This window comes from Ceratina calcarata, unplaced genomic scaffold (genome assembly GCF_001652005.2).
Source record: "Ceratina calcarata isolate Rehan_Ccalc_2016 unplaced genomic scaffold, ASM165200v1 scaffold347.2, whole genome shotgun sequence".
NCBI lineage: Eukaryota > Metazoa > Arthropoda > Insecta > Hymenoptera > Apidae > Ceratina > Ceratina calcarata.
Genome location: NW_017157600.1, coordinates 204,327 through 216,452, shown reverse-complemented (window position 1 = coordinate 216,452; position 12,126 = coordinate 204,327). Strand labels below are relative to the sequence as shown.

At 41.6% G+C, this 12,126-nt stretch overlaps 1 protein-coding gene across 1 annotated transcript; it reads left to right on the top strand.

Moving 5' to 3' along the window:
- The first annotated feature begins 712 nt into the window (after nt 1-712).
- Nucleotides 713-10,063, top strand: LOC108625114 (zinc finger protein 148). Its single transcript, XM_018024864.1, has 17 exons — nt 713-746; nt 3,083-3,140; nt 3,227-3,323; nt 3,430-3,528; nt 3,601-3,781; nt 3,941-4,127; nt 4,850-4,938; nt 5,142-5,421; nt 5,677-5,738; nt 5,915-6,081; nt 6,150-6,345; nt 6,933-7,111; nt 7,774-8,137; nt 8,420-8,766; nt 8,940-9,272; nt 9,712-9,813; nt 9,884-10,063. The coding sequence occupies exons 1-17, from the start codon at nt 713-715 to the stop codon at nt 10,061-10,063; spliced, it is 2,955 nt and encodes a 984-aa protein (XP_017880353.1).
- The last annotated feature ends 2,063 nt before the right edge of the window (nt 10,064-12,126 follow it).

Below are 12,126 nucleotides of genomic sequence, written 5' to 3'. Positions count from 1 at the left end.
AATCGCGGGGCGGGGGTGCGCCTGGTAACTTAAACAGCGGGTAACAAGAAGTAGCAAGTAATAATTGAGTCAGGCAAGTATGCCGCGGATCGAGCTGGCAACTTGGAGAACGTCGATGTGGATCTACCTGACCGGAATTCGAAAACAGAGCGGCCAGAGGGAAGAGGTAATTCCGGCGACTTCGACGGTGGAAGATGGTTACTCTCCTCTCTGCTCGTCGATCGGACAGAATTTAGCCGGTTCTTGGAATATTAATGCCAGCACCGAATCAGATTAAATATGAGCTCTATTTCAATAATTTAATGAAGTGTCCATACGTTGCATGGTTTGTATCTTTTATTAAACAATTATTAAGAATCGTCCAATTTGTTAAACTTACAATGGATAAAAGAAACCGGTTCCCTGTTTGTTAGAATAATTATGAGATGATATTAGAAATCGTTAATCGTTAATTATGTCTGTTTGATATGCGTGAGGGGGGCCGCTCCAGGTTAAGGAGTGCGTGAGAAAATAAATGCGGGGGTTTACGCTATTGGCCGGTCGTCGTTTCCGAAGTTGCCCGTTTGGCGGCGATGTCAGGCGAACCGATTTCGGGGGACATCGCCTCAAACTCAAACGATTCATCGCTAGCGATCGATGCGAAACAGGCTGCGAGACATCCACGTGTGGAAAGTGTCTCGCTATCGAAGGTGACACGCTCGGGTGCTGAGAAATGTCCCAGAATAACCTGCTGCAAGAATACAACTGTGAGTAAAACTCAAATCGTCCGATCCTCCGGTTCTCCACGACGTTTTTTTTCCTCCTGTTTCACTCCCGGTCTCTCCTCTCTCTCTCTCTTTTTGTGGTCCTGTCCTCTCCGATTCGACGGTTCCCACTTTAATTTCCTCGGCGGATCGCGAACTCCGAAATCTTAACGAACAAATTCACTTGGTCCCGATCCCGTCGTTCGTCCCGCACTGCCTGTCGTGAAAAATGAATTGTGATAATGGCGGCTTTCGTTTATTTGCCGACCAGCCGGTCCGGACAAAAAAAAGGCGAGGGATGCCCTCGGCAATGTCGGAACTTCCGCCGGCCGCGACGCGAATCTCTCTCTCGCCGATTTTTGACAGTCTTCCATCCGTCGACTCTGTATTCCTGACGACAAACTTCCTCGTACGCGCGATCCCAATGGCGATCTCCCGGGATCTATGGTCCCGTCCGCGTTCAAAAGCCGACCGGCTCCCGCCGGCTTTTCATTCATTTGTGAAAAGAGTGGTGAACACGTTTTTTACGACGCGCCGGTCTTCTCGGGTCCAGGTTGATTCCTCGCCAACGCCTGCTCAAGGATGCAATCATCGACGATAAGTTTAAACATGTACGTACATACACACACATCGTTTTATGCTACTCGACGTTACGTGCTTTTAAAGGTATGCACGTAATTTTGTTTTTTAAATGGACATTTTAAATTCTTGTTCAAACGGGCTTCTGTAATTTAATTAAGTACACTCGGGGTACGTTAAATCTACGTCTGCGTACATCTAATAACATTTGCAAAGAACTTAGTTTAATTTTACAGGTTCCTAACAATTGTATTCCGTTTCAAGCTGATAAACTATAGATTTTTATATATTTGTATATATTGCAACCTAGATAGAAAAAATTTGACTGGTTTAGATTATCTCTGCAGTCGTACATTGTGTGTTTCTGACTCATGCACATGTCACGAATAAGTGCTATGATGTAACATTGTGTCCAGAGACCGTCTAAACCAGTGTCGCTCAACTCATTCGTCCCTAATTTAAAATAGTCAAAAACAGTGTGACCCATCGGGAATTCATGAGAAATCGTGTGCTACACAAAGAGTAGCATCACTGGCACGTGCTATGTAGGTATAATCTCGAGAGCCTTCAACAAGCTTTAGCCTAACCCACTCGAGAGTAAACTAGGGGCGAGTATCTTATTGCAACGAAGAAACATTGTGTCTCGTAACATGCAATTCCGTAGTGAAATTGATCAAACGTAAAATACATTTTATATAGGGTGATCTATCTAAATGTAGACACATAAACATTTAAAATATTATGTTATGTAAATGGCATTAAAAAATGAGATTTCGGTTAACGCGACACAAGTAACATAATTTATTCATTGGTGGATATTACGAATTCTTTTACTTGAACACGATCGAATTTCGCAAAGCGCACACGGGACACGGCGAGGCAACAGCAGTCGGTGGATTATTAAACAAAAAATGGGAGAAAGAGTGGGAGGGATTATTTTGTCACGGGAGGTATTAGAGTACAAGGATACTGTGCTCTTTTCTCGGATAGAATTTTAAAAGCTTGGTACCAAAGAACATATGCACGACTCGCTTGCCCTATCCCATCTTAATCCCCGGTCTCAAAAGTTTCAACGGAGGAGTAATACCATCTCGTAAATAGCCGCCTTAACAATTTTCCTTATTGCGAATCTTCCGGTTTACCGGTTTCCAAAGGGAGCGCAATTATTTAAAAGCAGGATTTTTTCAAGTAATTTGCAATTGATTAGTAAAATAATTGCGATTGCAATGTAACATTCATCCATTATATCACTTTTCATATTATTAAAAGAATGATTGATAGAAAATTATTTTAGATTCGCTGTCTTTTAAATGAAATTGATTTTTAACGATTAAGATAAACGTCTTAATTTCTATTCAGCTAAGCATGATTTCGTCTAAGCATCTGATCATAAAAAATGATGTGTAAATCAAAATTTATAATTGAAGATTTCATGGAATTTAATTGGAATTTAATGGATTCAGATGAATTAGGCAAAAGGTCATTTGCAATCAATTTCTCCTATGAAATTAAGGCAAATCATGTCTCTGCTTTTACTCAAAGCCATGTTTGCATTTCTACTGAGTTCTTGAAGTATTTATTTCATTAGCGAAAGGGTGTAGAATCAATAATTATTTTAATTTTACTAACTTTATTTATAAAACTTCTTGTTGTATTTATTTTCTGTTTGTTACGTTAAATTTATATAAAAATACTGAAAGATTTTTATTTTGCTGAGAATTGTTTTAGAAGAAACGATATTTTAGCTTGATACTTTTTAGGGGAGACCCAGTATGAGGATCCGCAATTTAATCGTCCGATCCCGGATGAAGTGATCAGGTAAGCTTGTGAAACAGAATTACCAAAAGAATTTGAGAAGTCAATGGCGTTCAAGATAAATCTTATCAACGATTTTACGTTTACAGTGTTTATGAAGTTTACGTGAAAGAAGAGAACATGAATTCCGATTGTAGAAACGATGTCACCATCCTACCAGCTTTGACCGATCATCAATTAATGCAGGTAATTGCCGACAACTAATGAATGACCGCTCCCGCCCTTTTCTTGGCGTAATTATTCGCGTCGTGACAGAGTGTCTCGTATAAAAAAAAGTTTAATTCGTTTCAAGGGTGATTGCATGAACCTAGACGTCGCGATAGATTCCGAAGTAATTAACGTTGACGGTACCGTGGCTAAATTCCTTGGAAAAGATGCTTTTAAGTACAAGGTATAAAAATCAAATTAAAATCTTATAAAATAAATCTCTAAAAAAAGAATCCGGTGTTTTTTTTTTTTGCAGATGCTGGAGCAGCACGTCAATTCGCCTAACGACGACGCTGTGACGTTCGCGCGGCCGATCGAGGCACCCTCCTCTTCCTCGAATCGTTTGATCGACAAAGACGACCCGCGGTCGAAGCTACACTTCGTCAAGTATTTGAAACGCGACGGGAAAACGCTAAAGATCTGGGAATGCGGGATTTGTAAGTGATTCTTCAGTTAATCAGAACTTAAGTAAATGGACGAAATTACGTCTGATTGTCAGTGACTATTTTTCGAATCGTTCGCGGTACCTTAGATTTGTTTTGCTAAATAATAAGTCGAAGGAATTGCCGCGAGGTTGACGTTCCATTCACGATCAGGTTCGAAGGAGTTCCGTCATCAGTACACGTTGATGAGACATTTGCCGACGCACACTGACGAGCGTAACTTTAAGTGCGAGGCTTGCGGCAAAGCTTTCCGGCAGTTGTCGACTCTGAGCCAACACAAGGCGATACACAGCGACGCCAGGCCGTACGTCTGCGAGTTCTGCAAGAAAACTTTCAACAGGTATCGCTGTTCTCTAATAATCACCACCTCTTTTTTTTGTTATATTCATTTTGTTTGCATTTACCATTTTTCATAATTTTATTTTATATGAGAAGCTCTGTAAAAATCATTTAAAAAGTTTTTGTTCATTGGACTCTTTATTCGGATAATTTTTCATGACTACAGCGAGGGAGATCATTAGCGTTTTGAATCGCGATGAAATTGGAATTGTATACGAGAGGAAATTTTAACGAGCGCAATATCCCGTTCTTCTTTATAAATTAATCTCGCCGCTTTTTTCCAAATGAGGCGTCTTTAACGAATTAGAGCGACGCATTAACTAAAAGCTCTTTGTGGACGAGTCGAATGAAATTGTAATGTTGAAACGATTATAGAATTAGACGTACATTTTGCACTAGTCTACTAGCCCCATTTCTCCTGTCCTATACAGACTGTTTCAGTATTGTTGGTACGACCGTGGAGGGGATAATAAAATGAATAAAAAGAATGCGACACATTTTCGTCATTTGAGGCTTTGCTTTCGAGAAAATCGACTTTCAGTTCCGTTTGTCAGTCGAGTGCATACGCACTTGGAGGAAATTCAAAGTCGATTTTCTCGAGACCAAAGCTTCAAAAATATACAAGATTTATCCCATGTTATTTTATCATGTACAATCACCCCTTTCCACGGTTTTACCATCCATATTGAAACACCCTGTATTTCTTTTCGTTATTATTTTTAGGGTATCCACGTTGATCTCTCACCGGAAGACTCATTCGGAACACAAGCCGCACAAGTGCCAAGTCTGTGGGAAAGGATTTCATCAAAAAGGTAATTATTCAATAAATTCAACGACTCACTGAAACATATATCGTTGCGTTCAGTTCGATACGAAAAACAGTCGCTTTTTGCGACGTAGTAAGTTGCGATTAAATCTCGATTGAACATTTGTCCGGAGCGGGAAGATTGTGAAACGGCTTGTACAAAGCCGAACGGTATGCGGGGCAACGTTTAAATAGCAATTCCGTTGTCAGGCAATTTGAGGAACCACGTGTTTACCCATACGAACGAGAGGCCGTACAAATGCGAGCTCTGCGGCAAAGGGTTCAATCAGATGTCGAATTTGGTCTGCCACAAGGTCAAAGCGCATGCACACGCGGAGAAAATGCAGCACGTGTGCAGAATCTGCGGCAAAGAGTTCCCGCGCCGGTCCGCTTTGAGATCGCACGAGGAGTACAAGCACGGCATAAAGTATCGACACCCGACCGGGTTGCAGACCCTCTCGACCATCAACGATCCGAACGTCATAAGAAAGTAGGTAGACGTCTCGCAGCGTGCGAATCCGAAATGCGTTCAGCTTAATTTGCGTCTGTCTCTCGTTCGCCGACGAACGCCGTCTGAATATTGATCTTCCCACCGGGAGAACTTAAAACTCCTTACCTCGCTGTTAAAAAAGTCACGTTTTCAATATTCAATGTCCGACGATCTATCGATTTTTGTTACAAAGTTCCTTACATTAAATCAAACAAATTCACGAGCTTTTTTCGATAATTAACGTTGAATTTTCAGTAAGAACGTCAGGATCGTGCAGCTGCCGAACGGCGACAGGAATACCGAGGTAAGAAACGAGGTTTTGTTTGCAATATCAAGGTTTTTTTTCTATCAGGCAATTAAATCTATAGTAAATGTCCCAATTTCTATTCACGTTATAGTTTGTACTCACTGGTTTAAAACTTCAGAAAAAAACGAGTAGAAACTGTCGTGAGGTAAACAGAAACTGGGATATTTACTTATAATAAAATGAATTACGTGTTGAAACAGTCAGACGTGGTGGATTCAATAATAATAGACAAGATCGATACGAAGGCAATGGAGATGGCCCTGCTGGAAGGGCACACGCCGTTCGCGCTTTTCAAGCCTGCCAAGGGAATGCCGATCCTCGTCAAGATCACTCCAACCAGTACTCATAAACACGTAAGTTCTTCACAATATGTCAGATCTATTTTTTATTAATACAATTTCAATTTTTATTATGTATCTAGATTTTGACACCCGCGACACCGGAAGATCTCCGATTAGCAGGGAAGGTGAGCCTGAGTCCTACGATCTCGACCGACGTTGACAGGATGAAGTCTATCCAAGTGAAGGTACCTGTGGTGGCGAGCGTGACTCAGAACATAGACGCTGACGGGAAGATCAGTTTTAGCGTTGACCCGCCCGGCCCCGAGAACGAACACGGTGTGCAAGAGTCTTAAGTTATTTATTTATTATCACTCTTCAATAAACTGTTTCGAGGAAAGGCAATTTTATTTTGACGATGGTCTCGTGGTATTCAGGCCTCGTAGTCTGAAGTGGACATGCTCAGAAGTGTTAACCCATTTGCAATAATTAGAGTATATTTTATTATTTATTATGACGAGAGAATTCCCTTTAGGTGTGACATGTTATTTTACGCTAACTAGAAAATAAAACTGGAGGACGTTGAATTAAATTCAAGTGACGACATGACTATTGTTGGAAAAATCAGTATAGTAAAAATGATAAGGTGATAAGGGCCTTAATTTTCATACCTCCGTATCATGCAAATGGATTAATAAATATTACTTTCATACATACGTACATACGTCCATTTCTACAGATATTCTCAGCAATTGCACAGGTTCGATAGATATCAGTAAAAAATTTGGGACATCGATTTCGTTCGCTGTCGAAGCAACTAACTTTCTAATGTCTTCTTTCCTCTGTTCATGTCCTATAATTGACTCGTTAAAACGGCGATGATTTTTCAATGTGTCGCATTTCAACGTTTTTATTTGGCTCGACAGAGAGCCTGGTGACCGCGTTGGATTCCCAGTTCACGTACGCCGAGGCGATCCGGAACGAGCTCGATCGCCAGAACGGTGCTGCCGAGAACTCTGTGATGGAGGACTGTAACGAGCTGCTGGAACTCGCTGCACAGGGTGGGATACAGTTCGTCCGAGCCACCGAGGACGGCCGTTACGAGGTAATAAAATCACTCGAACCAATTCATTTTCTATTCGAAGTAGATTTCCATCGTTTTGGTCAGACGATTAACAATCGTATCGAAGGTTCAATTATAAATGAGATAAAAACAGGAAATTTCATGCACTTATGTGTGTCGGCTTTCTCCATTTCAAAAAAATCTTATGCATTATTTTTGAAACACAGTAATGGTTGTCCTGTACAAGTTCCACAGAATATATTATAACTTGTTTTGTCAACCTTCTACCAGGAGGAGAACACAGACTTGGCGCTTAACGTGTTAAGTATTCCGACCTCTCATCTTCACTAATTGTTTTGTATATTAGATTACATCTGTTGTCTCTCGTCCTTTCGTATTGCTCTTGTATCTGCATATTTAGATCTTTCTATGCTGCTGTTCCTGCTATCTTCTTCTATTCTCCTTTACTCTAATACAGTGTAATGTTAATATACAAGTGTAACATTTTCAAAACACTAAGTGTATATGTGTAAAATATTTGTTTCATCGAAAAAGTAATTGCTGCAAATTTTTGAATGGAGGTGTAATTGAATTCATTCTGCTGTATTTAATTTGAGAATATAATTCATAATATTTGTATTTAATATGAGAATATAATTCACAAATATGGAAGTGAGTTATTGATGTTTGCGTGACGATCGCAGGTGATGACCAGCACCGAGGCGCGGGATCTGATGGCGCAGAACTCGCACGACATGACGATCCTCGAGGACGAGGAAGCGCAGACGATTAACATGGTGAATATGCGCGGTAATGGGGGCGAAGTCATCATCGGGGAATCCAATAATCAGGTCATGATGGTCGACCCCGGAACCGCGCAGAAATCCATGTCGATGGACGGGATCGAGATTCTAGAAGACAAGGACATCCACGTCCTCAACAAGAGCCTCGACGACCGCTTTGTGGACAGCATGAGCTTCCTCTCACAATCAAAAATCGATGACCTGATGCTGGGCCCGAAGCCATTGACGATTGACGGTAGCGTGGCTGTCGAACACGATGACGAGGGTGAGCGTTATTTCCATTCAATTCTTCATTGATATACACTTATTATCTTTGCATGATAAATTTCACATTATTATTTATTTTGCATTAAAAAATTGCAATTATTATTATTGTTATTACATTATTAACGAGCATAGGCACTTTAGGATATGCAAAGGAAAACAAAATAAGTGAATTTAAAATATTAATAATACATGAAACAAATATGAATTAAAAAATAAAACATATAAAAAATATAACAATCAAGAAAGAAAGAGATAAAAATATATTGTTTTTAATATATAGCTATAGCAGTGCCATCGAGTCAACAGGAACTGACTAACATCCTTAGTCATCGGAGCGACATGTCGACTCTGACGACTACTTCTCAGTCGTCTATGCCCTCGTTGTTAATGAAAAATCATACGTCCCTTTCGATTTTAAATGATACACTCCCCTACCTGAAGAGTAACACTAGTTTAACTGAGGATTTAAATATTCTGGGGAATTCTTCTATGGACGATCACGATTCCGTGTACGAGTCCAAGATGAAATTGCCTTCAGTTTTCGACGACGCCGAAACGGACACTAGCTTGATACCTATTAACCAATCGGATATAAAGATTCTTGGAACGGAGAGCGTTAGCACTAAGGTAAGATCTGATAATGTTCACTTAAACATAAGACCAACTTAACATGTAAAATAATGAATATATATGTACATATGTATTTCATTAAATAACTTGTAGATAAAATTGATATGCGTATAATTTCCGTAAGATTATTTCTAATGTGTTATTTTAAGATTTACTGGATGGTTTCGCAGGTTCTCGGCAGCAAACCGAATTACCTGCAGTCGAAATTATTCTCCGGGCTGAACGAGGTGAAGATCCTGGGCCCGAAGAACCGTAGCCAAGAAATCATGACGTCGCAGTATCAGGACGTGAAGCTGCTCAGCCCGTACGAGCAGTTTTTGAAGAGCACCGCCTCGAACACGAACGGCTGCGACACCGTCGGCGGGACGATGAGCTCGGGTTCCTCCGCCGGCAGCGGATGTCGGAAGGAGGTGAAGATTCTTGGCAAGAAGTTGGGAACTGGCATTATTACCAGCACCGAGGAGGGAAACGTGGTCGAAGTCATCGAGGAAAAGACCAAGCTGGTAAGAGATTCCATTCGCGATTACGCTGGCGTAATTTCGAAAGTCGCTACGCGAGTTTAGTAAATGAATATTAGACGCTTGCTCGTTGAATGAATATTAGAAATACCGCGGGGAATGTACAATCGTCCATGAGCTTTATCGTTTTTCTAGTTTCGTTCTGTATTCTATTTAAAAATGACATATATACGTATGTACAATCAATATGTAAATGAAATAAAATAACATTGAAGAAGCATGTATATATGGATATATTTACATATTCATTATACATATAATATGTATGTCTGTGTATACAGATACATATATATATATATGTGTGTGTGTGAGTGTGTGTACATGTTTGTCTAATATTATTCTACTTGAAAAATGAATAATCGTAATAAAGATCAGCGAAGGATAAATAGTAGTGTAGACTTATTTACGGTCGGATATTTTGAAGATGATGGACGATGCGGGACTTTGCAACAGCACAGAGGTAACAGTGATCTCGTCGCCGAGACTGGACAGGCAGAACAGCAGCTCGGACACCTTCCTGCTTCAAGTAAAGTCAATCGAGAACGGTTACTTTGTGGGGAGATCTGAAATAGAGATTCTTTACCTAATCTATGCAGGCCTGTAGCCCGTGCGGTTCGGACTTTTTGAATTTCGAGAACCGTTTGAAAGACGCCGCGTCGCCGCAGCCGCCGCCGCCGTCGCTGCCGTCGACGTCGTCGCACGATCACTTCGAGCGGAACCAGAAGGATCCCAGGGACAGTTTTGGCACCACCGGCGGCCTACCGGATCTGGATTGATCAACGGATCGCCCCGGTTCACCGTGGATCTCCGTGCTCGACCTCCCTGCTTTCCTCGCCGGATAGAGTGGGAATTTCGCCTCTATGGACCGCGGCTGATGCCCGACGCACGGGACTCCTCCGCCCGAAGGCTCCACTCGTCTCTGAAGCGACGGTCGCGCAATTAGTAGAACAATTCATTTACTTTTTTTTTTTTGTTTTTATTGTAGCATCTTTTTTTTAAAACTGAATTCTCGTGAGGCACTCTCGCGGACAGTCGTTTAGGAAAACGATTCAATAGTTACATTCGTTTCTGGGTAAATTTTTACTCGACTTGCGAGACGATTAAATTTTATGTAAAGAAAATTATGGGATTGGGGCTGAGGGAAATAGAGCTTTAAAGTATTAGTAGATAAATTTCGAGCTTTCGCGGAAAAGTGAATTAGAGATAATTTAGTATGTTTTTTCTTGTCATTCGTAATCATTCGGCTCGGCGAAACGCCGGCGAGATGAGCACGGATGGGAATAGGAAAACGGATAGAAAACGAGGTCCGAAGGACCTTTGAGAACAATGACGGCGAGGACCAAAAAGTAGATACGTAATTTCGCGGGACGACCTGATAACGATTTTATTCGCGGTAAGCGGCGAGCTGCAGATCTTCGCACGCAGACAACACGCAGCTTGTAAATTCGGTATTCGCATTCGAACGGACGCGTATCATTGTTTACATTCTTTTCCCGGTTATCTAATTTTAAACGTGGCCGATTACATTGTATAAATTCGAATAGCATTTTATATATTTGAATTTCGTGGTTTCAGAATAAAATTGTATGCAGAAAATTGTTCAATTGTCTCGCCTGGCGCGTGTGTACGTATAATTTTCACTCGCGCCCGTTTAAATATTAACTCTCGCGCGACCATCGTAGTTCCGTTCCAAGTGAAATTTCATTTACGTCGTGAGTGGTAACGCGGCTAATTTCGTTCCATCCGGATCCCATTAAATCCGTTTCGAACGAGGGAAGAAAATCCCCTGTACGTTTCGACGTTATCAAAACCGCGACAGAGCAACCGTTGTAAAGGGAACGAGTGTGTGCGAGTGTGCGATTCCGGCGGGAGTTAGGGAAGAGCTTGCGCTTCCCCTTTGTCTTTGGACGCGGAGCTGACCCGGCTGATTCGGGAGCAGCCGCGAGGACACGGCCGGGAAATGAATGTCCTCGCTGGAAGAAGTTCTCGCGCGGCGGACGTCACCTCCCATTCAGTGGATTTTATCCGATCCCATGGAAGAGGAGCCTCGCGGTGGCAGGACTGTAATATGTACATACGAGGAAAGTGGAAAGCGACAGTGGCACGTGTTGTGTCGGATCAACGACGATCTGCAGGAAAAATTAACACTAAATCTATCGACAATTTTTCTACATCGGTTATAGTACACCTATATTATTTATTATTATATAAAGTGCAATTTAGCATTGGTATTTCAGTTCCTAGCTTATATAATAATTACAACTTAGTGCATGACAGGTTTAGTGTTAACAATATTGATGAATCAGCTTGAACATTCTAATTAATTTGCTAAATTGTACATAAAAATTATGAATTTTTCAAAGGCATTATAGTAGGCGATATAAAGAAGTGGCTATTGGCTTAGGTTAAATCGTAAATTGGAATTTTCGGTCGGAGCTGCACGTCTTTGAGAAATTCGCGGGTAGTCGAGCGTGCGCCGCGTCGATTCGAAAGAACTTTTATACACCGGGAATTGCGTGAACGAATCGTCGGGTAACGGCATTGACTTCTTCGTTTCGTCTTCGTTTTTCGCCTTTGCGCGCCTCACGAAGGCGGTCGGAGGGAGAGATCGAATTTGCGAAATGGCTGTGTACGAGGGTTGAATTTCTCACGAGGTAATTCGCGGGGGAAACGTAGCGGACCCGATGCACCGGCGGCGGCGACGTCCCGCGTAAAGGGACCGGTGTACGTGGGAAAAAGTTGTAACGCCGCGACGACATTCAAAGTGAATTCCCATTGAAAACGGTCGATCCGGTTCGTTACGAGTCACGTTACAAGTTATCTCGCTTTTCCTCGCGGA